Source organism: Stegostoma tigrinum, chromosome 43 (assembly GCF_030684315.1).
Source record: "Stegostoma tigrinum isolate sSteTig4 chromosome 43, sSteTig4.hap1, whole genome shotgun sequence".
NCBI classification, from domain to species: domain Eukaryota; kingdom Metazoa; phylum Chordata; class Chondrichthyes; order Orectolobiformes; family Stegostomatidae; genus Stegostoma; species Stegostoma tigrinum.
Window position 1 is genome coordinate 10,161,981 of NC_081396.1, and position 27,203 is coordinate 10,189,183.

Below are 27,203 nucleotides of genomic sequence, written 5' to 3' on the forward strand. Positions count from 1 at the left end.
GGTGGGAGGAAGGGCAGGTTAGGGAGGCGTGGATGAGCTGGGCTGGTTTTGGGATGCAGTAGGGGGAGGAGAGATTTTGAAGCTTGTGAAATCCATATTGATACCATTGGGATGCAGGGTTACCAAGTGGCGTATGAGTTGCTGTTCCTGCAACCTTCGGGTGGCATCATTGTGGCATTGCAGGAGGACCAGGATGAACATGTCATCTGAGGAATGGGAGTGGGAGTTGAAATGGTTCACAACTGGGAGGTGCAGTTGTTTGCAGGAACAGCAACTCATATTCCATTTGGGAATACCTACCTCTAACTTCATCCCGCTCCCTTGACCTGTCCGTCCTCCCTGGACCGACCTATCTCCTCCCTACCTCCCCACCTACATTCACGTTTACTGGCTCCATCCCTGCCTCTTTGACTTGTCTGTCTCCTTTCCACCTGTCTTCTCCTCTATCCATCTTCGATCCACCTCCCTCTCTCTCCCTATGTATTTCAGAACCCCCTTCCCCATTTCTGATGAAGGGTCTAGGCCCGAAACGTCAGCTCCTGCTCCTCTGATGCTGCTTGGCCTGCTGTGTTCATCCAGCTCTACACCTTGTTTTCTCTTATGATGGCCATTATTGATGTGAAGCTCTGAAATTTCTTTCTTAAACCTCTCTGTCTCTCTCCAAGTTAATTATAATTGTTGAAAATAGCCTGTACAATTCAGCACCTCTCTTCATGTTGCTCTCTCTGGTTCTGTATTAAATGTTTTTTTTCTCATGAAACTGTTCTGAATTGTCTTGGAATATTTTTATTGCTATAAATACAAGTGGTTACTATTCCATGATACTAGTTTGTGCACAGTGACATTCCACAAATAGTAACCTAATGTGTGGCTGATTAATTCGGATGGTTTGGTGGTATTAATGCAGGAACACCGGTCTCTCTGCACCAGGAGAACTTCCCTGAGGGCAATGTATGGAGTTGTGGTCTCCTGAGATAAAAGTAGAGCCGATTGAGCTGTCAGACTTTGAGGTACCATTACCTGGGACCTGACCTTTTCATTCACTGATTCCCAGCTGAAGTTGATTCTGCTGTAAAGTAGGTCAGTGTGTATCCCAACCCAGTCTATTTTTGGAGCAAAGAGAGCCACTTCAAACACAGTCATAAAGATATATAGCACAGAAACAGACCCTTTGGTTCAACTTATTCATGCTGACGAAATATCCTAAATTAATCCAGTCCAATTTGCAAGCATTTGGCCTATATCTCCTGAAATCCTTCCTGTTTATACACCCATTCAGCTGCCTTTCAAATGTTGTAATTTTACCAGCCTCCACCACTTCCTTTGGCAGCTCATCCCAATCTGCATGAAAAAGCTACCCCTTGAGTAACATTTAAATCATCTCCTCTCAACTTAAACCTATCCCCTCTAGTTTAGGACTCCCCTACCCTGGAGATAAGAGCTTGACTATTCACCCTATCCATGCCTTCATGATTTTCTAAACCCCTATAATTTTTAAAAAGCTTACCTCGAGGGTCGGTGCCTTCCATTTCTGGTTGCAGCAGCAGCGGCGCGAGCGGGATCTTGGAGCAGGGGCCTGTCGGGAAGCCGGTGAGTCACTGTTTTTGAATCTATAAAAAGCTTACCTCAGGGTTCGATGCGTGGTCAGCAAGGTTTTGGAAAGAATTCTGAGGGATAGGATTTATGACTATTTGGAAAAGCATAGCATGATTAAAGGGAGTCAGTATGGCTTTGTGTGGGGCAGGTCATGCCTTACAAATCTTATTGAATTATTTGAGGAGGTCACGAGACAGATTGGCGAGGGTCGAGCAGTGGATGTGGTGTACATGGACTTCAGCAAGGCATTTGATAAGGTTCCCCACGGCAGGCTCATTCATAAAGTCAGGAGGTATGGGATACAGGGTGATTTGGCTGTCTGGATTCAGAATTGGTTGGCTGACAGGAGGCAGAGAGTGGTTGTAGATGGTAAGTATTCTGCCTGGAGGTCAGTGCTGACTGGTGTCCCACAGGGCTCTGTTCTTAGGCCTCTGCTCTTTGTAGTTTTTATAAATGACTTGGATGAGGAGGTTGAGGGGTGGGTTAGTATGTTTGCTGATGACACAAAGGTTGGAGGTGCCGTTGATAGTATCGAGGGCTATTGCAGGCTTCAGCGAGACATTGACAGTATGCAGAGCTGGGCTGAGAAATGGCAAATGGAGTTCAACGTGGATAAATGCGAAGTGATGCATTTTGGAAGGTTGAACTTAAATGCCGAATATAGGATTAAAGGCAGGATTCTCGGCAGTGCGGAGGAACAGCGGGATCTTGGTGTTCAAGTGCATAGCTCCCTCAAAGTTGCCACCCAGGTGGATAAGGTTGTTAAGAAAGTATATGGTGTTTTGGCTTTCATTAACAGGGGGATCGAGTTTAAGAGCCGCGAGGTTATGCTGCAGCTCTACAAAACCGTGGTGAGACCACACTTGGAATATTGTGTCCAGTTCTGGTTGCCCTATTATAGGAAAGATGTGGAGGCTTTGGAGAGGGTGCAAAGGACTGGAGGGCTTGTCTTATGAGGAGAGGTTGACTGAGCTTGGACTTTTCTCTCTGGAGAGAAGGAGGAAGAGAGGTGACCTGATTGAGGTGTACAAGGCAATGAGAGGCATGGATAGAGTCGATAGCCAGAGACTTTTCCCCAGGGCAGGATTGACAGCCACGAGGAATCATAGATTTAAGGTGTTAGGAGGAAGGTATAGAGGAGACGTCAGAGGGAGGTTCTTCACCCAGAGAGTTGTGAGCACATGGAATAGCTTGCCAGTGGTAGTCATGGAAGTGGAGTCATTAGTGACATTTAAGTGACTGCTGGACATGCACATGGACAACAGTGAATTGAGGGGAATGTAGGTTAGTTTATTTTATTTTTGGATTAGGATTATTCCACGGCACAACATCGTGGGCTGAAGGGCCTGTACTGTGCTGTACTTTTCTATGTTCTATGTTCTAATTCACCTGTCAGCCTCTGACTGCAGGGAAAGTATCCCCAGCCTGTTCAGCTCAACCTCTCCAACCCAGGCACACCCTTGTAAAGCTTTTCTAAACCTACTCAGGTTTAACAACATTTTTCCTACATGGGGCAGCACAGTGACTCAGTGGTTAGCACTGCTGCATCACAATGCCAGGGACTTGGATTCGATGTTACCCTTGGGCGACTGTCTGTGTGCAGTGTCTACGTGGGTTTCCTGCAGGTGCTCTGTTTTCTCTCACAGTCCAAAGATGTGCAAATTAGGTGAATTGACTGTGCTAAATTGCCCATAGTGTCCAAAGATTTGCAGGCTAGGTGGATTAGCCATGGGGAATGTGGGGTTACAGGGATAGGGTAAGGGTCTTCAGAGGGTCAGTGTGGACTCGATGGGCTGAATGACCTGCTTTCATGCTGTCGGGACTCTATGGATTCTATAACAGGGAGAGGAGAATTGAACCCAGTATGCCAAAAGTGGCCCAACCAACATCCTGTACAGCCGCAACATAACTTCCCAACTCCTATACTCAATGCACTGAGCAAGAAAGGCAATCATACCAAATGGCTTGTTCACTAACTTATCGAACTGCAACTCCACTTTCAAGGAACTGTAAACTTGCACTCCAAGGTCTCTTTGTTTGGCAACATTTGCAAAGACCTTACCATGAAGTGTCTAAGTCCTGCGCTGAACTGTGCTTCCAAAATGTAGCACCTTTATCTAGATTAAACTTCATGTGCCACTCCTCGGGCCATCTGATCATGCTCCTATTGTACTCTGAGGTAGCCTTCTTTGCTGTCCACTACATCACCAATTTTGGTGTCACCTGCAAATTTATTAACCATACCTCTGATATTCACATCCCAATCATTTAAATAAACGACAGAAAGCAGTGGGCCCAGCACTGAACCCTACGGTACCGCACTGGTTACAGGCCTCCAGTCCAATAAATAACCCTCTAAAGGTTGAAACAAAGTCCTTTTGTTCATTTTGTCCTATTTACAACCTCAGAATATCCAAAACTTATTCATGGTCAACGATGAAATTAGAAAAGATGAATGAGGAGAAGCTGAATAAACTAAATGGTACAATTTTAAAAGAATGAGGGAGAAGTGTCCTAAGTGTCTATGACACAATTCTTTGAATGAGATGGGCCAAATTGAGCAAGCTGATTTCTGAGTAGTCTAACAGGTCCCTAAGCTTTATTAATGGACTCAGGATGTGCCGAAATCTGAAGTCCTCCTGAATCTTTCTGAATCACGGGCAGGGTATGGTGGCTCAGTGGTTAGCACTGCAGCCTCACAGCGCCAGGGACCCGTGTTCGATTCCAGCCTCGGGCAACTGTCTGTGCAGAGTTTGAATATTCTCCCCGTGTCTGCATCGGTTTTCTCCGGGTGCTCCAGTTTCCTCCCATAGTCCAAAGATGTGCATGCTAGGTCGATTGGCCATGCTAAATTTCCAGTAGTGTTCAGCGGTGTGGGGGTTGTAGGGGAATGGGTCTGGGTGGGATGCTCCAAGGAGCGGTGTGGACGTGTTGGGCCGAAGGGCCTAAAGGTTGGGTGAACTTGCAGCATGGGTTAGTACCTGGGACTTCGATGTTGTGGCCATTTCAGAGACATGGATAGAGCAGCGACAGGAACGGTTGTTGCAGGTTCCGGGATTTAGATGTTTCAGTAAGAACAGAGAAGATGGGGAAAGTGGGGGGGGGGGGGGGGGGGGGAGGTGTGGCATTGTTGGTCAAGGACAGTATTACAGTTGCAGAAAGGATGTTTGGGGACTCGTCAACTGAGGTAATATGGGCTGAGGTTAGAACCAGGAAAGGAGAGGTCACCCTGTTGGGAGTTTTCTATAGGCTTCCGAATAGTTCCAGAGATGTAGAGGAAAGGACAGCAAAGATGATTCTCGATAGGAGTGAGAGAGACAGGGTAGTTGTCATGGACAACTTCAACTTTCCAAATATTGACTGGGAACACCATAGTTCGAGTACTATAGATGGGTCAGTTTTTGTCCAGTGTGTGCAGGAGGGCTTCCTGACACAGTATGTAGATAGGCCAACAAGGGGCGAAGCCACATTAGATTTGGTACTGGGTAATGAGCCTGGCTAGGTGTTAGATTTGGAAGTAGGTGAGCACTTTGGAGATAGCGATCACAATTCTGTTATGTTTACTTTAGTGATGGAAAGGGATAGGTGTCTACCACTGGGCAAGAGTTATAGCTGGGGGAAAGGCAATTACAATGAGATTAGGCAAGATTTAGGGAGCATAGGATGGGGAAGGAAACTGCAGGGGATGGGCACATTAGAAATGTGGAGCTTACTCAAGGAAAAGCTCCTGTGTGTCCCAGATAAGTATGTACCTGTCAGGCAGGGAGGAAGCTGTAGAGCGCAGGAGCTGTGGTTTATGAAGGAGGTGGAATCTCTGGCCAAGAGGAAGAAGAAGGCTTATGTTAGGATGAGATGTGAAGGCTCAGTTAGGGTACTTGAGGGCTACAAGGTAGCCAGGAAAGACCTAAAGAGAGAGCTCAGAAGAGCCAGGAGGAGACATGAGAAGTTGTTGGCAAATAGGATCAGGGTAAACCCTAAGGCTTTCTATAGATAATTAAGGAATAAAAGAATGACGAAAGTAAGATTAGGGCCAATCAAAGATAGTAGTGGTAAGTTGTGTGTGGAGTCAGAGGAGATAGGGGAAGCACGAAATGAATATTTTTCAACAGCATTCACTCTAGAAAATGACAATGTTGTCGCGGAGAATACTGAGATACAGGCTACTAGACTAGGTGGGATTGAGGTTCACAAGGAAGAGGTATTAGCAATCCCACAGAGGGTAAAGATAGATAAGTACCCTGGGCCGGATGGGATTTATCCTAGGATCCTCTGGCAAGCCAGGGAGGAGGTTGCCGAGCCTTCGGCATTGATCTTTAACTCGTCATTGTCGACAGGAATAGTGCCAGACAACTGGAGGATAGCAAACGTGGTTCCCCTGTTCAAGAAGGGGAGTAGAGACAACCTTGGTAATTATAGACCAGTGAGCCTTACCTCAGTTGTTGGTAAAGTGTTGGAAAAGGTTATACGGGATAGGATTTATAATCATCTAGAAAAGAATAAATTGATTAGGGATAGTCAGCACGGTTTTGTGAAGGGAAGGTCGTGCCTCACAAACCTTATTGAGTTCTTTGAGAAAGTGATCAAACAGGTAGATGAGAGTAAACCGGTTGATGTGAGTTTTATGGATTTCAGCAAGGCGTTTGATAAGGTTCCCCACAGTAGGCTATTGTACAAAATGCAGAGGAATGGAATTGTGGGAGATATAGCAGTTTGGATCGGAAATTTGCTTGCTGAAAGAAGACAGAGGGTGGTAGTTGATGGGAAATGTTCATCCTGGAGACCAGTTACTCGTGGTGTACCGCAAGGGTCGGTGTTGGGTCCACTGCTGTTTGTCATTTTTATAAATGACCTGGATGAGGGCGTAGAAGGATGGGTTAGTAAATTTGCAGACGACACTGAGGTCGGTGGAGTTGTGGATAGTGACAAAGGATGTTGTAGGTTACAGAGAGACATAGATAAGCTGCAGAGCTGGGCTGAGAAGTGGCAAATGGAGTTTAATGCAGACAAGTGTGAGGTGATGCACTTTGGTAGGAGCAACCGGAAGGCAAAGTACTGGGCTAATGGTAAGATTCTTGGTAGTGTAGTTGAGCAGAGAGATCTCGGTGTCCATGTACACAGATCCTTGAAAGTTGCCAGCCAGGTTGACAGGGCTGTTAAGAAGGCATACAGCTTTTATTAATAGAGGGATCGAGTTCCGGAACCAAGAGGTTATGCTGCAGCTGTACAAAACTCTGGTGCGGCCGCACTTGGAGTATTGCATACAGTTCTGGTCACCGCATCATAAGAAGGATGTGGAAGCTTTGGAAAGGGTGCAGAGGAGATTTACTGGGATGTTGCCTGGTATGGAGGGAAGGTCTTACGAGGAAAGGCTGAGGGACTTGAGGCTGTTTTCATGAGAGAAGAAGGTTGAGAAGTGACTTAATTGAGACATATAAAATAATCAGAGGGTTGGATAGGGTGGATAGGGAGAGCCTTTTTCCTAGGATGGTGACGGCGAGCACGACGGGGCATAGCTTTAAATTGAGGGGTGAAAGATATAGGACAGATGTCAGAGGTGATTTCTTTACTCAGACAGTAGTAAGGGAATGGAACACTTTGCCTGCAACGGTAGTAGATTCGCCAACTTTAAGTGCATTTAAGTCGTCATTGGATAAGCATATGGACGTACATGGAATAGTGTAGGTTAGATGGGCTTCAGATCGGTATGACAGGTCGGCACAACATCGAAGGCCGAAGGGCCTGTACAGTGCTGTAATGTTCTATGTTCTATGTTCTGTGTTTCCACACTGTAGGGCATCTAATCTAATCACTGTGGGTGCACTGAAAATATTCTGTTCACTGCTGAGAATTTAGCAAAGATGTCAAGGCCTTGGTGAAGGTGTGAGAACAGTCTCACAACAGTGTTAGGGATGATGACTTTCAGTTCAGTTGGAGTGACTGAAGAAGCTGGGATTGTTTTCTTCAAAGCCGGGAAGGTGGAGGGAATAATGAACAGAGAGATTGAAGTGCTTTGGCGGGGTTTTTCTCCACTGCGGGAGAAGTGGTTTGGACGGTCAGGATGGCTGTTGCCCATCGAAGCTAGCTTTATAAAGATGAAGAGAAACTCCCAGGTGAAGATGAGCACATTATTGAATTTCGCGACTTCCCTGGATCTGCAACGCACTCCTTCTCAGCGAAAATATAAATTGCTGGAAAAGCTCAGCAAGTCTGGCAGCATTTGTGCAGAGAAATCAGAGTTAATATTTCAGGTCGAGTGTCACCCTCCTCCGATTTCTCTCCCCAGATGCTCCCAGACCTACCGAACTTGTTCAGCGATTTCTACCTTCATTTCTGATTTACAGCATCCGCGGATCTATCGGTCTCTTCAGGTAACTCTCAGCCAAGGCGGGTTGTCCAAATGCGGCCCGCCTTCCGCTCCCTTCCATTGGATACCGGGCCAGCCGCACTCAATACCCCTTGCCATTGGCTCTGGATTGCCGTCAATCACTGGGAGGTTATCGCGTAAAAGCATGCGCAGTCTCGGGTGGACACCCCTTTTCGTAAGGCGCTTGCGTGGACGCCATCTTTCCAAACTCCGCCCCTCAACGAGCCAGAGCACAAATCAGGATCGATGGTCATTCTCTGGTTTACTGAATGCACAAATGGTGAGAATCCGGCGGACCAGAGGGGGCGTTGGAGACGATAGTGAATGAGCGGAGGGGCTTCAGAAACATGCTGCGTCAGCTGCAAAAACTAAATTAGAACCCCCCCCCCCCCCCCCCGCCCGGTCCTCCATTGACAATGACCAGGAACGAGGGCTTGTGCCCAGGCCCCCGGCGACGATCGCCATCTTTGTTGGGGGCAGTGAGCGGCAGGTTACACGCTCGGCCGCCATGTTTGCCGGGGGCAATGTTTTGGAATGACCTGGAGATTACAGGATGTGGGAGGGCAGCTGGCAGTATGTCGGTGTAGTTAAGTTTAGCGGCAACAAAGGAATGGATGAGAGTTTCAGCGCCAGATGAGCTGAGCCTAGGGTGGAGTTTGGTGATGTTACTGAGGTGGAAATAGGCGATGGTGGGGATATGAAGTTGGAAGCTCATCTTGGGGTTAAGGTTAATTCACCTGGTTTTGAACTGTCTGGTTCAAACTCAGGCAGTTGACAGAGAGAAGGATTAAGTTGGCGGAGAGACGGTGTGGGACTGGCGACTGAAGACAATTACCACAGTCTTCCTAAAATTTAATAAATGAAACTCCTGCTTACCCAGTACTGGATGTCAGACAGGCAGGACGGTGTGTAACTTGGAGGTGGTGGTATTTACGTATAGCAATTGGCCTGGTCTTTCAACTTGCAGAGGTTGACGGTTTGTTAGATTTTGTCAACATTCTGGACCATGACCACTTGTAGATGCCAGACTCTTCTCTAGTTCCACACCAGGCAGCAGCTTTCTTTCCCTTAAAGACATTGATAAACTACATGGGTTTTAACGACAGTCAGTAACTTTTTCTCATGCAAGCCTGCAAATTACCAGATTCATGCAGCTCAATTTGAGAATGTACCTTTCTGCCTTTTTATTTTTTTTTCTCTCACATGTGTTTCTTCTGTTTTATATTAGTATCGCAAAGGGGTATGAACAAAGGGGAATTTTCAGTCAGGAAGTGGAAACCAAACAGCACAGCAGAATCTGACACAATTCAATGCTTTATCGCAACTTGAATATCGATATTCTGAAGAAGGGTCGCTGGACCTGAAATATTCATTCTACTTTCTCTCCACAGATGCTGCCAGGTGTGAGCTTTTCCAGCAATTTCTATTTGTGTTCCTAAATATCATTGGATTTTAAACATGGAAGAAAAAAATAGTATTCACAGTGGGGAAAAACCATATACATGTTCTGTGTGTGAACGAAGTTTCACCCAATCATCTGGCCTATCACGACACAAATGCAGTTCCAAAAGAGAGAAGCCGTGGAAATGCGTGGACTGTGGGAAGGGATTTATTTCTCCATCGGTGCTAGAAATTCATCGGCGTGGTCACACAGGGGAAAGACCATTCATCTGCTCCACGTGTGGAAAGGGCTTTACTCAGTCAGCCAACTTGCTGGAACACCAACGAGTTCATACTGGGGCAAGACCATTCACTTGTCCTGAGTGCGGGAAGAGATTCACTCAATCATCCAACTTGCTGACACACCAGCGATCTCACACTGGAAAAAGGCCATTTACCTGCCCCGAGTGTGAGAAAGGATTCACGCAACATTCACATCTGCTTAGGCATCAACGGGTTCACACTGGGGAGAGACCCTTTAAATGCTTAAACTGTGGGAAGTCCTATAAAAGTTCTGGGGAACTGATGTCCCATCAACGTGTTCATACTGATGAGAAACCATTCAGGTGCTCTCAGTGCAGCATCGGATTCAAGCACTCATCTGATCTCACTGTCCACCGGCGATGTCACACTGGAGAGAGGCCATTCACATGTTCCGAGTGTGGAAAGGGTTTCACTCAATCTTCCACCCTATTCAATCATCAGCGTATTCACACTGGGGAGAGACCGTTCCCCTGCTCCAAGTGTGGGAAGAGATTTACTCGGCCATCCCACCTGCTAAGTCACCAGCGGGTTCATGTTAGTGAGAGGCCGTTCACCTGCTCTGAGTGTGGTAAAGGATTTACTCAGTCATCCAACCTGCTGAGACATCAACGAGCTCACAAGTAACTGCAGTGATTTGATTTTGCGTTGATCAGAAAGTTGACTACACCACCCTCCTCCAATGCATCTTGCTTCGCTGCCTGGGCATGCACTCACTTGGTTCCATTCTTATTGATCTAACCACAGACAGCGAATCTTCTGCAGCAGCTAGTCTTGTGCTCCCGTATTGATTTCGTTGGCGTCTCCCAGCGATCGATCCTTACCCCTGCCCTGTCAAAAGAGTATCACTTATTTTCTGTATTTTTGATTGCCGATGAATATGGAACATTGACTGTTTTGAAACCAAGGAAGATGGAAGGAATTGATGCATTTATAGGAACTTATTGAATCTCTTTTTTGCTTATTTACAGTGCTGCGTTGTTCAAGCTGCGAAGGCAGACATTTGGAGACGGCAGGAAACTGTGTGTGTTTTGAGTGAGATTTGGCTGGCAATAATTTGTTGATTAGTTTGTTGAATTGCGACTAATCATGGATGGTAACTCTGGTTCTAGAGCAGCTGAATAGCTTACGAAGGATATAGGGAAAAGTCTTTGGACTACTGGAAGGACTCTGTGTCTCCCTCTGTACAGTAAAAATATATGATGCCTGGAAAAAAAGGCAGTTTCTTTCTCCAACCACTTGCTGCACACTGTTGCCTTTAACTAATAACCAAGAAATTTTGTTATTACTGTATCGATTGCCCTTTCCTTCCTCTGAAGAAGAGATAGAACATGGAGGAAGGAGACTGAAAAACAGACCCCTAGCAAGCCAAAAGGAACATTTGAACTAATCCGTGGACTGAAGCTTTGAATTAAGTTGTCCAATTTACTTACCTACACACATAAAAAAAATATATCTTTTGTTTGTGTCTCTGTGCATGTATAGGGGTTTTAAGAGGTATTAGAGTTTTAATTAGTACAGGCATATTTTAATAGTTAGAGTCATTAGTGGATTACAGCACAGGAAAAGACCCTTTCACCTACTGAATCTGCACCAGTTCATGGCCGTTCACTTGTGATTAGAATTTGCTTATTTCTAATAATAGTTCTTGTTAAGTACAGGAACTTGGTTCGTGTTTTCTTTTCACTGGCTTCCATCAGTGAGGAACTCTGCATGTTTGACTAAATTATTAACTTTTGTGGTGACCCTGGGAGTAGTGGGTCTTGAGAATGCACTTATTCCCCCAAATGAATGGTAATTCCTTACAAGTGACAGAGTAACACCACTGAATGACATTATCCAAAACCAGACCAGTAGGTTTTGGATGTACACTGACAATACCAAGCTCTACCTCACCACCACCTCTCAACTCCTATGCTGTTGCTAAATTATCAGATTGCCTATCCAACATTCAGTGCTGGATAAGCAACAATTTATTTCAAATTATAGTGTGGAAGATCAATATTATTGTCTTTGAATATGGGAAGGAATTCACTCAGTCATCTATCTCGCAGATACATAAGAGTTTCCAATGAGTACAGTCTATTTACTTTCTCTGTGTATGCAAATAGAGCCACTGAATCTTCCATCCTGCTGACCCACCAATAACCTCACACTCGAGAGAGATCTTTTAAAAGCCCACTATTAAACTTCCAGGGAACAAATGTGCCATCAATGTGTTGACAGTGCGGAGAGACCACTCTTGCTGTGAGACTGGATTCAGGCAATCACTTCAACTCACTCCACACCAGTGAATTCACTGTGGGAAGAGGCTCTTCACATGCTCCCAAGTTGGGAAGGGATTCAGTCACTCATACAAACTGCAGACACACCAGCGAGTTCACGAGCTTTTTGTCATATCCAGACTGAAACACGTTCATTGGGTTCCATTTCTGCTGATGTTAATAAACTCCAGCTCAGCTATATGTGTTAAATCCTAGATAGTTACATTTTGTTTGTGTTAGGCACAAAATATGTTGATTCTTTATAATTCTCTGACAAAAGTTATTTCCTCCACGTGTTCACCTCCAACAACAAGTGTGAGGAGCTCATTAAGCTTCTTCATCACCAATATCGAGAAAATCTGATCGACTGCTTCCTTCCACTAGCCAACTGAGCTAAACTGCCTGTCATGCTGAAACTGTGTCATTCTATAATAAAACAAAGGACTGTGGATGCTGGAAATCTGAAACAAATCTTCAGTTCTGAAGAAGCATCATGACACTTAAAATATTAAGATAATAAAATGTGAGGCTGGATGAACACAGCAGGCCAAGCAGCATCTCAGGAGCACAAAAGCTGACGTTTCGGGCCTAGACCCTTCAGGATGAAGGGTCTAGGCCTGAAACGTCAGCTTTTGTGCTCCTGAGATGCTGCTTGGCCTGCTGTGTTCATCCAGCCTCACATTTTATTATCTTGGAATCTCCAGCATCTGCAGTTCCCATTATCTCTGATACTTAAAATATTAATTCTGTTTTGTCTCCACACATGCTGTCAGACCTGCTGAATTTCCTCCAGCAATTTATGTTTTGCATCTTTGTGTTAGGTTTTACTCTAAAAATTACATAGACTCTCTTCTATCCATTTCTTGCCACTCACCCACTGTTGGATCCAAGTTGCTACTGTCCATTTATTCACCGAGGTCTTAACATTGCTCACAGTTCTCCTGTGAAGCGTTTTATCATATCTGGGAGTTCATCCTCATCTACCCTCACTGTTCCCTCATCCAACCATCAAGCATTTGTGTTGCACATAATTGTTCGTTGACAAACCCATGTTATCTTTATTAAATGAAGCCACATTTCCCCAAGTGACTTTTTTTTTCCAAAATGATAATTTTTGGAAGCTTCCCCACTATCAAGATTGAACCGAAACTCTGATTATTTTTCATCACAGATGCTGTAAATAGGGAACAACAACAAAAGTTGCTGGAAAACCTCAGCAGGTCTGGCAGCAGCTGTGAAGAAAAAAATCAGAGTTAACATACTGATTCCAATTCTGAGGAAGGGTCACTGGAACAAAATGTTAAATCTGATTGTATTTTTCTCACAGGTACTGCCAGACCTCCCGAGTTTTTACAGCATCTTCTGTTTTGTTCCTGATTTACAGTATCTGCAGCTCTTTTGTTTTTTATTTGGAGAAATTGGGCTTATTCTCCTTGGAGCAGATTAAAAGGTGAATTTATTGAGGTGTTCAAAATTATGAACCATTTTATCAGAGTAAAGAAGGATATGCTGTTTCCACTAGTTGGTATGTCAGTAACTAGTCACAATTTCAAGATTATCAGAAGGAGAAATAGAAGTCAGAGGAGACTTTTTAAGATTTGGAATGCATTGCCTAGGAGAGTGGTGGAGGTGGATTCCATGCAAGATTTCAAAATAGAGATGGCTACATGTTTGAAGGTGATAAATTTCGAGAGCTATGGGAATAGGGCTGGAGAATGGGAACTAGCTGGGTAATGTTTGGAAGTCAGTGCACATGTGATGGGTCAATTGGCCTCTTTTACTGTACGTTTAGTTTCTATGATAACAGTTAGCGGATGAACTCGGCATGAATTTACAAAAGAGAAATCTTTGAGAATGCATCTAGTAAATTGATTGGGAGAACCAATGGATGTGGTTTGTTTTGACTTTCAGAAGGTTTCCTACAAGATCCCACATTAGAGATTAATGTGTAAAATTAAAGCACGTAGGATTGGGGGTAGTATATAGAGGTCGATAGAAAATCATTTAGTGGTCAAGAAACAGAATAGAAATAAATGGGTCTTTTTCTGAATGGTAGACAGTGGGGGACCGCTTGGATCAGTACTAGAAGGTCAGCTGTTCACAATATATGTTCATTATTTAGACGAGGGAACTAATATCTCAATATTTGCAGCTGACACAAACCAAGTAGAAGGGTGAGCTGTGAGGAAGATGCAGAGATGTTGCATTGTGATGTGGATAGGCTGAGTGAGTGGGTAATAGTGTGGCAGATGTTGATAAACGTGAAGTTTTCCACTTTGGTAGCAAAAATTGGAAGGCATGTTATTACTTGAATGGTTATAAGTTGAGAGAGGGGAATATTCGAAGGGTCCTGTGTGTCCCCATGTGCAACTGACTGCAAATAAGCACACAGGTGCATCAGGCTGCTTTGAAATTCATCTGTCAGGTTCTGCCTTTTTGGCCAATGTGTCAATGTCCCTCTGAGGTCACTCAGCATCAGCTTCTTACTAAAGAAAGTGAATTATATGTTGGCCTTCATAGCAAGAGGATTTGAGTACAGGAACAAGAACATCTTGTTGCAGTTGGACTGCAGACTATGAAAGCTACAACATGAATACTGTATGTAGCTTTGGTCCCTTTATTTGAGGTAGGATGTTCTTGCTATAGTGCAGCAAATGTTTACCAAATTTATTCTTGGGATGGTAGTATTGAGAGCTGACGTTAGCCTTGACTGATCCAAGAGAGCCCCATTTTCCTCAGCCCTGCTCTGTCACTCATAGCAATGGCTCTGGCCTGTGGATATTGTGAGCAGCATAAGTAACAGTAGCAGCATCACTGAGTAAAGCCTGATATGGAGAGGAGGAGACAGAAGGAAGAATGCAAGGGAAGCGGGGAGGTCAGATATCAATAATGTGGCTTTGGAAAGAACATGAGGGGACTGCTGGTATTGACTCCCAAGTGATGGAGACAACCTCTGGGTGTCATTACACACATGTCGTTTGGAACACCGTGGTGAGTGCTGCTGCTATGGTAACTGTGTGTGTGTTTTGGGGATGCAATTGGGAGAAGGGTGTCAGCATTGAAGGAGCAGGGCAAAACTAGTGAAGCAAACGTATGCCATTGAATTGAGGATGTAGAGGAAGAGGGTGTATAAAGAAGGAGAATGTAGTGACCAAAATGGGGCAAAATCTAATAATGAGTCCATGAGACATAGGAGCAGAGATGGCCTTTCAGTCCATCAAGTCTACCATTCAATAAGATCATGGCTGATCAGATGAACCTCAATTCCACTTCTCTGCCTTGTCCCTATAATCTTCAATTCCCTTACTTATTAAAAATATGTGCACATCTGCCTTGACAAAACTTATTGGCCCAGCCTTGAAAGCCCTCTGCCGTAAATAATTCCATAGATTAACTTTCTCTAAGAGATGAAATGGCTCCACATCTCTGTCTTCAATGTGCAGTCACTGTAAGTGTAATGGTGGAATGGTGTATGGAGGGTGAAGGGGAAAGGATATGCCAGGGGTTCTGTTGTGAATGTTGAATGTTTCATTATTTGCCTTTCCTCTATGTTTTGAAAAGGGAACAGTTACAGAGTGTTCACCAAGATTGACCAGAATGCATCAACTTTAATGCAATGATTGAGTGCTTTCAATGGGATCTGCCCAATGCACGCTACCCTTTAATTCTGCTGTGCATCTAACATTGAGGCTGACCCCTCAGTGAGTTACATACCATGGTTTTCTCCTATCCATCGCAGTGAAAATCTGGATAGTGCTAAATGATGTATAAGAGATAATAATAACTGCAGATGCTGGAGAATCCGAGAAGGAGGAAGGCTGACGTTTTGGGCCTGCCCTTCCTGCAGCTATGATGCTGTTTGGCCTGCTGTGTTCATCCAGCTCTACATCTTGTTATCTCTAGTGCTAAATGATCATTTGTCACAGACTGGATTGGAGTTGCTGCGGTTTTGGATTTGAGTCAGTTTAGTTTAAGCAATTGGTTTATCATCAGTTAGTGTATTCCTGTAGTTTTGTTTGTTTTAAGGAGGACACTAGCATGGCGGCACTAATTTACTTAAGAGTATAGTGTAGGATGGCAAACAATGTGCAGTGTTCTGGTTTGAGTAAAGTGGAATAGTGTTAATGTCAAACTAGACCAGTATTCTGGAGGTCCATACCGATGATTTTGGGTTCAAATTCTGCTTGCACAGCTGATGAGTCTCAGTAATAGTAGCACAAAATTATCTCATTTTGTTGTTTAAAAACACATCTGCTTCAGTAATGTCTTTAAGGAAGGAGATCTGCCATCTTGGTCTGGCTTGCATTTAAGTCCAGATCCAAAGCAATGGACAAGGACAAAACTTATATAATTAACAGTAGGGCTCTCGGTAGTGTTGTAGAACAGTGGGACCGAGGGGTTCAGGTGTATAATTCTCTGAAATTTGTGTCACAGGTAAGACAGGGTGGTTAAGAAGGTGTTAAGCATACTTGCCTTGACCTTTGAGTGTAGGAGTTGGGACATCATGTTGAGGTTGTACAGGACATTAGTGAGGCCTCTTCTGGAGTACTATGTGCAGTTCTAGTCCCCCTGTTGGAAACATATTATTAAACTGGAGAGAGTTCAGAAAGGATATTTACCATGATGTTGCTGGGAATAGAGGGTTTGAGATATAAAATTAGAATGAAAAGATTTGGACTTTATTCACTGATACTTAAGAGGTTGAGGAGTGACCTTACTGAGATTTATCAAGTCACAAGGAGCATAGATAATCATGATCTTTCCCCTGGGTTAGCAGAGTTCAAAACCAGGGGGCATATTTTTAAGGTGAGAGGAGAAAAAATTAAAAATGACATGAAGGGCAGTTTTCTTTCACAACTAGAGTGGTTTATGTTTGGAATGAACTAGTAGAGAAATGGTGTGTGCGGGTCCAGTTAGAACAGTTTAAAATATATTGAAATAAGTTCACAAAAAGGCAAGATTTGGAGTTACATGGGCCAAGCAGAGGCAGATGGGACTAGTTTAGTTTGGAAACACAGTTGGTGTGGATTAGTTGGTCTGTTTCCATGCTGTATGCCTCTGTGACCCTAGGAGAGATTGTATCAGTTAGTATTGCATTCATTAGAGTTTAGGAGAATGAAGGGGATGGGGGAGGGGGTGGTGGTGGGGGATCTCATAGAAACCTAGAAATAATTTAACAGGACTAGACAGGTTAGATGCAGGGAGGAATGTTCCTAATGGTAGGGGAGGCCTGATCGAGGGGCCATAGTTTAAGGATAAGGGTAAACCTTTTAGAACTGAAATGAGGAGCAATTTCATTATCAGAGATTGTTGAACCTGTGGTTGAGGCCAAAACAATGTGCATTTTCAAGTAGGGGGTGGGTATAGCTCTTGTGACCAAAGAGATCAAAGAATATAGGGGCAGGAGGATGCAATGGGGAGTGCTGGATTAAGATATTGAGCTATATGATCAGCTGTGATGATCATGAATGACAGAACAGGCTTGAGTGGTTAAGTGTCCTACTTCTCCTATTTTCTGTGTTTCTATGTATCATTGAATGACCATCATTTTAGATAATTTATACACATGCCTTACCTCATATTTGGGTTCTCCTTAAGACTGTAAGAAATCGGAACATGGCTAAGCTATTCGGCTTCTCATGCTTGTTCTTCCATTCAACAGGACCATGGCTAATTTAACATTCCTCATGTTGACTTTCCTGTATTTTCCCTGGAACCTTTGATTCCCCTACTGGTCAAAACTCTACCCATCTTAGCCTTAAATATATACAAAGATTCTGCTCCACAACTTTCAATAGCAAGTAGTTCCAATGACACTCAACCTGCTGACAGAAAAAAGTCCTGCTCAACTCAGTCTTAATTTGGTGTCCCTCTATTCTGAGACTGTGCCTTTTGGTCCTCGGTCCATCTGTGAGGGAAAACATCATCTCAGCAATTACCTTTTCTTTTATTCTTCAGAGTCATTACTTCTGTAATTGTTCTTGAATCTTTTCTTGTACGTCTGACATTTCCAGCTCCTATATAACACTTGAAATTTATTACTCACTTTGTTGACTGAGGAAGGTTTGACGTTTGATTTCTGTTAGATTCGCAGGAAAATAACTTCATTGTTTTGCACAAATGTGTTTGTAGGCATTAGATTGAGGCATGCACATACACACATACATATGTGTATTATATGTAGTTCAGTCTGGGAACACGGATAGCAGGACTAGTTAGACTGGTTAGTCTGTTTCCATGCTGTATGACTCTGTGACTCTAGGAGAAATTGAGTCAGTTAGTATTGCATTCATTGGGGTTTAGAAAAATGAGGGAGCTCTCAAAGAAACTTAAAAATAATTTAACAGGACTACAGTATACGCCAATCCATAGTTGCCTTTTGAGAGTGAAATAGTGAACCACATTCTTCTTGAACCACAGTTTGGTGAAGGTGTTGCCACAACACAATTTGGTGCAATCCAAACTTCCAGCATTTTCAGCTATTAGTCAAAGGGTACTAACATTCTGTCTAAAGTATGTGACTTAGATGGAAATGTGGAGATGGTGGTGTTGTGAACATGTTAACATATTACTTATAGCCATTCAGTGCCTCAAATCTGCCTCCACCTGTGCAATGGGATCATGTCTGATCTAATTGTGACCTCAAATCATTTTAATACCTATGCCTGATAACCACTGGCTCCATTAAAAGTCAAAAATCTGTTTATATTTGCTTTAATGGTATTCATTGATATACTTTATTCTCTGTGGGAAATAAAGTTCCAAAGACTGACTAAAAGAAAAGGTAACAAAAACAGAAACTGCAGTAGAAACTCAGCAGATGTAGTAGAACCTGCGGAGAGAAGGCAGTTTTTTTTTCAAATCTAGTGACTCTTCTTTAGAAATGGACAAAAGGAAATCTTCCTCATCCCTCCCTTAAATGAGCGATATTTTAAATTTAAACTTGTTCTAGTCTTTCTCACAAGGCAAAAGATCCTTCACGCGTCTACCCTGTTTAAACTCCTGATAATCATATACATTTCAATAAGATCAACTCTCATTCTTCTAATATGCAATGGATGCAGGCTGAGTCTATCAAACCTTGTCTGATGCGTAAATCCCTTATTAAATTAGCCTTTTTGAGTTCCTAAGCACCTGTTCACTTGCTCCATGCACGTCGTGCAAATTCATAGTGTGACATGCTCTGAAAAGAAGAACAGAAACTGCTGGAGAAAATCAGCAGGCCTGGCAGCATCTGCGGAGGAAAAAAAAGTTAACATTTCAGGTCCGGCAACTCTTCTTTAGTACTGCTGTCACGGACCCGAAACATTTCCACAGGTGCTGCCAGGCCTGCTGACTTTCTCGAGCAATTTCTGTTTTTGTTTCAGACGTCCAGAACCCGCTGTTATTTGTTTTATTTGAACTTTTGTAAATGGTGCGATTGAGTTGCAGAGGCATTTGGATTGCTAGACCAAGTCGTAATACTCCGGTGAATACTTGGTCGCTGCATCAAATATAATAATTTTATATGTTTGTCTTGAAACGTTATGAGGTCATCAACACGGTTTTGTATACACCAAGAAAGACAAACAATGGCGGAGTCATTACCCACAGTTAATCGAGAGGCAGAAAATGTCCCAGTTCTTTACCAGCTGATATTGCGCATGCGTACTGTCTGACTGGGGACATGCGCATTGCCGGCTCTGACAGGAAACGCTGGCTCAGAGATAATGGGAACTGCAGATGCTGGAGATTCCAAGATAATAAAATGTGAGGCTGGATGAACACAGCAGGCCAAGCAGCATCTCAGGAGCACAAAAGCTGACGTTTCGGGCCTAGACCCTTCATCAGAGAGCCAGAGAGGCAGGAAACGCTGGGCTGTCGGTTCTCATCAGGCAGGTGAGCATTGAGGGATAGTGACAGCGGTGTGGGCAAATGGAGTTGTGAAATGGGCGGGAAGGCTGTATGAACACCCGCTGCCCTCCACAAATCCTGAGTAAGAAGTTCCCGGGCACCGATTTTACGATCGGCGTGCTTCTCCTGGGCGCAGGCCCGGATTTATGGTCACCATCTTTATTGGGGTCAATGGCAACGGGACCACCATCTTACTAGGGGGCAAGTTGCTGTCGCTCGTCTTGGACATAGGCCACAGTCCAGCTATTGTGTACAGGAAGGAGTGGATGAGGAGTATGGCGCTGGTCAAAAATGCAGCTTTGTCCTCGGTGCTGTTGGGTTTCCTCATTGGTGTCGCATTCAATATCTTATCACGTTGTAGACAACACACTTAACCTGTCCATCTTATTTTGCGGTGTACGTGTTCAGCCTTTACAATGCATTCCCAGTTATCCTTGTATTTCCACCTAAGTTTGCGGTTTCACTCATTCAGGAAAGCAAAGAATATGCCGATACATTCCTGGCCTGGGCCTTCTTGCTGGTGGACAGATTTTGGAGAGACAGGAGGTGAGTTAGTATTGTACAAGTGCTGGTTCATTTCTCTATTGACAAACATCCTTTGCTGACCATAGAGAAAAGATTGGGCAGAAATTGTTCAGTAGGATGTATCTTGACTTTTGTGGACAGTACATGTCTGGACAATTATCCATATTTTGGAGAGATCTCTATGTTGCAGCCATAGCAGGAATAGCTTTTCCAGCTGGTACAGCCATATGAAAAGAGAGGGTTTTGATGCCGGATTAAGAATAAAAGCTTTGTAAACTCGTTTTTCAGGTTATTGCAAATGGAGGATTTACATTTGGGAAACTCAAACTAATTGTCACATCGGGATCTAACAGGGTTGGTTAATTTACCAGGACCTGGATATTTGTGGTATCTCAGGGTAAGGTTTGAGTTTCCAGGTCTTTGCTGCCTAAGAAAGAGCTCTAACATTTCTCCCCATGGATCTTGCTGAAAATCTTAAATCCCTGTCCTATAAACCTTCTATGACCAGTTAATAAGAACAGGCTTTCTTAATCTAGTGTGTCTAAATCAATCATAACCATGTCTAACTGTGACAAATCTCCCAGTAATCTCCATTACTTCAAGGGGAATAACCTTGTTATTTCCTTGTATCTAACATTCCTCATCCCTTGAACTATTCCAGTAACTCTCCTCTGCATCCTCTCAGACTTTCATATCCTTCTTAGTGTGTGATGATCACTGGGTTACACAAAGCCAGGTGTTCAGTGTTCATATGTAATGACGTCGTCATGTTTCCTGTATATTTCCTCAGCTGTGAGATTTTTCTCAAACTCCAGTGTGGGCTGAAAGGTGCGTAATATAAATCATTTGTAGAATCTTGATGTCAAACTGGTGACATGTGGATGTTCGTGACTTTTTTGTGAAGGATTTAAGAAAAAAAAAGTCCATCAGGTGATTGCAAATGGAGGATGGTTAGAAAGGGTGCCAGAGATAGACCAGCGAGTGGAACATCGATAAGAATTTTTATCCACTCAATGTTGGAGAAGATAGAGAAGGACAACATTAATCTCCATTTAGAAATTAAAATTTGATCAGACAGTCAGCATGTCAGAGGGAGGTCGTGCCTTACAAATCTCAGAACTTTTTGTGTTTGTGACCAACTATTAGTGTGAGGGTAGGGACATTGATGTAGTATATATAGAGTTGACTTCAGATGAGATCCCACATGGGAAATTTCTAAACTAGATCAAAGCTCATGGGGTCTAGGTAACTTGTCAAGTTAGATCCAAAATTGGCTTATTGATCAAAGACAAAGGCTGCTTGTGCGATTAGAGTCCAATGTGCAGTGGCAAACCTCAAGGATCAGTGTTGGGTCTCTTATTGTTTCTGACATTCATAAATGATGTAAGTGAGAATATGGGTGAGGGAGATGATGAGTAAGAAAGATTACACAATGATTGACCAGGTGACTGACAGTAAGGAAGAAGGTACTAGGTTATAGGAGGATATAAGTGGATTGGTCAGATGGGCAGATCAGTAGCAAATGGAATTTAACCCTGATAAGTGTGAGGTGATGCACTTTAGAACAAGGAAAAAGGCAAGGGAGTACTCGATGAGTGGCAAGACACTAGGCAGCTTGGGAAGGGGCTTTGCGGTCCTTGTCTATAGATCCCTGAAAGTGGTAGGACAGGTTACTTTGGTAGTTAAGAATGGAATTCTTGCCATCATCAGTTGTGGCATAGATTATAAGAGAAAGGAGGTCATGTTGGAGCTGGACAGAACTTTGGTTAGGCCACAGCTAGGGTACTGTGTGCAGTTTTGGTCACTACAATGTCAGATGGATGTAACTGCACTGGGGAGGATGCAAAGGAGATTTACCAGAACGTTGCCTGAGATGGAGCATTTTAAGTATAGAAACAGGTTGGATAAGCTTGAGTTATTCTCTTTGCAGCAGAGAAATTTGACAGGGGCCCTGATAGAGGTATGTAAGATTATGAGTAGAATGTATAGGGTGAAAAGAAAGCAGCATCTTTCCTTAGCTGAAGCGCCAATAATACAGGGACATAAATTTAAAATTATTGGACTAATGTAGGTAGTAGTGTATTTTTAGCAGTACAATCTTGATGGGCCAAAGGGCCTCTTCTGTACTGTATGATGATATGATTTGCTTTTAGTTTAGTCTAGTCAAGGATTTATTTTAGTTCAGAAAACTTCAGAGAGTGAAAGATCTTAAGAGTTTCTGGTGGTCATGTGGCTGGGGTCAGCAGTAAAATTAGTTTGTCTCCTACGAAGGAGTATAGGACTGTTCAGGGAAAGCAGTTATCTTGATATTAAAACTTAGCTTGTGAAACTTCCAGACTTAGTCAATGCTTAGTCAGAATTCTGCATACAATTAGAAGACTGAGAAGACTTGAACTTCTACTTTCGTGAGTTTTCATGTCAGATTTTACGGTTCACAGGACGGAGCTGTGAGAGGTGATGAAGTCAAAAAGTAGATTTAATAGGGAAGGGTAATTTACCTGGATTTGAATCACTGTAAAGTTGAGGTGGAGTTTTTTTTAAATCATTCAAATTGTCTTTTATATTTGATAGCTTGGTTTGTTTTATTTATTTTCCTTCTGTGGGAGAAATTTCTGTTTTATTGTAAAAGAAAACTTGCAGCCTTGTCTGCTGATGTTTCAGTCAATGGCCACCACAGTAAAGAACAATCATCGTATATTCTATCCAGCCCAAATCCATTCTTGGATCTGCTTTGTCCTGTAGTAACATCATCTGATGTCATAACAAGTACTTTAGATATGATTTCATTGACAGGCTCCAGTAGGATATTTTAAAATTGAAAACAGAACAATTGCTTTGGAGGTGAGTATTTTTGGAAATTCATGTATAATTTGGAGCTTTTTGTGCTGCTCTCTGTTACCTGAGAGAGGTTCCATGGCTGTGGAGCTTACTGTGGATCTGAATTTGTCCATCCTTCGCTCTGTTTCGTCTCTGTCCCTCCCTGCTTATGTCTAACATCCTTTTCGTATTTGAGATTTGTTTTGTATTTTGTCATTTTTTCTGCTGGCTGTGTCTGAATGAGGTTAACTCCACCCTTGACCATTTGCTACCTATTTATCAGCTTTATCTTTGCACAATATTTTTCACAAATTGCACAAATTTTATTCCATACTTCACCCTGACATACTAACTCTGCTGGTTTCAGAAGAGAGAAAAACCAAATGATGCCCATCTCCAGTTGTCAATGCTTGAACAAATGCCATCTGTTTAGTGAAGGTGCTCCTGCAATGCTGATAGGTAAGGAGTTATAGGATATTAATTCAGGCATTCTCAGAGCGGTAGGTGTCGAAACCAACAGGAGTTTGTATTTAGATGGGACCTATTGAAGAATAAAATTGCTCAGTTCATTCATAGATAATGTTATAAAGCAACATTTGATGTGGGGCCACAAATGGAGACATTAGGACAGATGACCAAAGCTGAGATAAAAAAGGCTTTAAGGATAACTGTAAATGAGGAAAATAAGGTCAGAAGCAGAAGGGTTAAGGGCGGAAATGACCAAAGTTTGTGGCCTTGGTATAAGAAAGACCCAGTTAACACTGATGGAGCAATTAAATTAGAAAAGCTTAAGAGGACACAAGTACTCAGAGAATTGTGAGGCTGAAGGTGATTACAGATAGGAACGTTTGTGAGGCTGAAGGGGATAACAGCGCTTAGCAGGGCCTGTGGAGGAACTTGAAAATCAGGAAGGAGAATTTTAAAGTGTTGGTGCTTCACAAGGTAGGTCAGGGAGCACGGGTGTGATGTGTAAATGGGATTAGGTGTGAGTAAGCACACGAACATCAGAATTCTGGATGACCTCTAGATTACAGGGAGGTTGAATGTGGGAGGCAAGGTGACAGTATATTAGGATAGTCAAGTCTGGAGGTGACAAAGGAATGGTTAAGAATTTCAGCAGCAGATGAAGCTGAGACTGAGGTGGAGTCAGTTGATGTTACTGAGGTGTAAATAGGTGGTCTTTGTGATGATGGAATATATGGGTTGGTAGATCATCTTGAAGGGAATTACTTCACGATGATTGTGAACAGTCTGGCTCACAGTTATGAAGGAGAGGGATAGTCATGGGAGAGGAGTAGCATTTGTAGTAAGGACTGAAGTCTCCCCATACTTAAATAGTGGAAATTTCTGCTCATCCCAATACTGCATGTCAGATATGCCAGGATGGTTCGTGACTTGGAGATGATGGTCTTCACAAATTTTTGCTACCTTGGTACTTTGAGGTGTTGGAGGGACAGGGTTTGGGAGATTCTGTCAATCTTCTGTTCAGGTTGTAGCTATTAAAAATTATCTCATTGCAGTCCCTGTCTCTGTCACTTTCTCTCCACCCATGGAGATCGGAGTCTTGTGCAGGTCCAGACAGGGTGACACGTCCCCTTCTTTGAAAGACATGAAGTAATCAGTTGCATTTCTAATGACAATCCAGCAGTTTTTACTGTCAATTTTCCCCTTGTATCAGCTCTACAGATTACCACCTTCATTTCAACTCATTTCAAAACCTGTCTCTGTTTTTGTGGCTGTTCTTTCACACCTTTTTTTTGTTTACTATTTCAGTTCACTGTACAGGGTGTTAGAACACCAGCATCTACAATCAGGAAACTGAAACTAAAGGTGATACTAGCATCTGACCAGGTCTGCAGACTTGAAGAAATCTGAATGTTTTCTGATTTGGAGCATGGAAGGAAAAAACGTTCACAGTGGCAGGAAACCATGGAGGTGTGGAGATTGCGAAGAGCGTTTCCAATCCCCTTCTGCACTTGAAATTCACCGGCGGGTACACACCGGGGAGAGACCATTTACTTGCTCTGTGTGTGGGAAGGGATTCCCTCGGTCATCTCATCTGCTGAGGCACCAGCGACTTCACACAGGGGAGAGACCTTTTGCTTGCCAAGACTGTGGGAAGTCCTTCAAATGTTCTAGGGAACTGATATCTCATCAAATTCTTCACACTGATGAGAGACCGTTCAGGTGCTCTGACTGTGAGACTGGGTTCAGGCGGTCATCTGACCTCACTAAACACCAGAGGGTTCACACCGGTGAGAAGCCATTCACTTGCTTCGAGTGTGGGAAGGGGTTCACTCAGTCGTCAGCCCTGTTGCAACACCAGCGAGTTCACACCGGGGAGAGACCGTTCTCCTGTTCAGAGTGTGGGAAGGGATTCACAGCATCATCTGCCCTGCTGAGACACCAGCAAGTTCATACAGGGGAGAGGCTGTTCACCTGCTCAAAGTGCGGGAAGGGATTCACACAGTCGTACAACCTACTGAGACACCAGCGAGTTCATGAGTAGCTACAGTGATTCGGATTGTGCTGTTAGGAGTCAGATATAGATCTTGGGGCTAAAGGGATCAAAGGATACATGGAGAAAGTAGGAATAGGATGCTTGGTTTGCTGATCAGACATGAACATAGTGAATAATGGAGAAGACTCAAATAGCCGAATGGCCTACTGGTGAAATTTCTTTTTGTTTTAATCAAATTAATCATAAACACTTTGAGCCATTAATTACATTTAATTCAATAACAGATGGTTTCAGGGAAATCTGAACTGTATCATATGATGGTGAGTTTATTTCCTCTGTTTACAAATTAGTATTGTTGAAATTTCTTGACAGAAAGAGTGGAAAAGGTTAAGGTGATGGATTAGAAAACCTCTGGTGTTTTGCTGTACTGATTGATATCATGCTCGCCAGACGACGTAAGGCACATGCCTAGAGGTGTAGGATCATGTGGAAGACAGCCCAGATATGTCTTGTATATAAAAAGCAGGACAAATCTAACCCAGCCAATTAATGCCCCATCAGTCTACTCTCAAATCAACACTAAAGTAATGGAAGCTGTCATCAACAGTGCTAACAAGCAGCATATGCTCAGCAATAACTTGCTCACTGATACCCAGTTTGGGTTTTTCCAGACCACTTAGCCTCCTGATCTCATTACAGGCTTGGTTTAAACATTACAAGAAGAGGTGATTTCAAGCGGTGAGGTGAGAATGACTGCCATTGACATCAAGGCCACATTTGACCCAGTGTGGCAGCAAGGAGCCCTGGTAAAACTGCAGTCAATGAGAATCAGTGGGGGAGAACTCATACCTGCTACAAAGAAAGATGGCTGTTGTTTTGTTGGATGTCAATCATTTCAGGTCCAAGTCTTCTCAGCTCCAGGATGTCTCTGCTGGAGTTCCTTAAGATAGTGCATGCTCAGCTGCTTCACCAATGATTTTTCCTTCTTTGTAAGGTCAGAACTGGGAATGTTTGCTGACAATTGCACAATTTTCAGCACCATTCATGACTTGTCAGATACCAAAGCTGTCCATGTTCAAACACAACAAGACCTGGACAATGTCCAAGCTTTGGCTGAAAAGTGGCAACTAATATTTGTGCCACAAATGTCAGGCAATGCCCATCTCTAATCAGAGACAATCTAACCATTGCCCCTTGATATTCAATGGCATTACCATGACTGAATCCCCACTGTCAACATGCTGGAGGTTAACATTGACTAGAAACTCAGTTGGACTCACCATATAAATAGTGTCAACAACAGCAGTCCAGAGACTAGGAATACTGCAGCAAGTAACTCATTTCATGACTCCCCAAAGTCTGTCCACCATTTATAAGACACAAGATAGGAGTGTGATGGAATACTCCCCATTTGCCTGAATGAGTGTCCCTCTAACAACACTCAATAAGTTTGACACCATCCAGGATGAAGCAGCCCACTTTATTGCCACCAGATCCAATAAACATCCACTTGTTCCACCATCGATGCTCCACAGCTGCAGTGTGTTATCTACAAGATGCACTGCAGAAATTCACCAAGGCC

At 43.3% G+C, this 27,203-nt stretch overlaps 2 protein-coding genes across 10 annotated transcripts in view; both read left to right on the plus strand.

Moving 5' to 3' along the window:
- Nucleotides 1–8,140: 8,140 nt before the first annotated feature.
- Nucleotides 8,141–27,203, plus strand: part of LOC125448868 (zinc finger protein 91-like) — a 64,278-nt gene continuing 45,215 nt past the window's right edge. The window contains exons 1-5 of the mRNA XM_059641839.1: nucleotides 8,141–8,240; nucleotides 9,189–10,284; nucleotides 19,955–20,126; nucleotides 20,632–20,697; nucleotides 25,001–25,665. Of these exons, the coding sequence (XP_059497822.1) occupies nucleotides 9,419–10,284; nucleotides 19,955–20,126; nucleotides 20,632–20,697; nucleotides 25,001–25,665 (1,769 nt within the window). The 5' untranslated portion in view covers nucleotides 8,141–8,240; nucleotides 9,189–9,418. The remainder of the gene's footprint in view (nucleotides 8,241–9,188; nucleotides 10,285–19,954; nucleotides 20,127–20,631; nucleotides 20,698–25,000; nucleotides 25,666–27,203) is intronic.
- LOC125449050 (zinc finger protein 229-like) overlaps nucleotides 19,593–27,203 on the plus strand; it is a 32,818-nt gene continuing 25,207 nt past the window's right edge. For 8 of the 9 annotated variants that reach the window (XM_059641870.1, XM_059641877.1, XM_059641869.1 and 5 more), the window contains exons 1-2: nucleotides 19,593–19,803; nucleotides 20,291–20,364. The gene's annotated coding sequence lies outside the window, so the exon portion shown is untranslated. Of the gene's footprint in view, nucleotides 19,804–20,071; nucleotides 20,365–27,203 lie in introns of those variants that run through there. The other variant, XM_059641874.1, reaches the window with a different exon arrangement.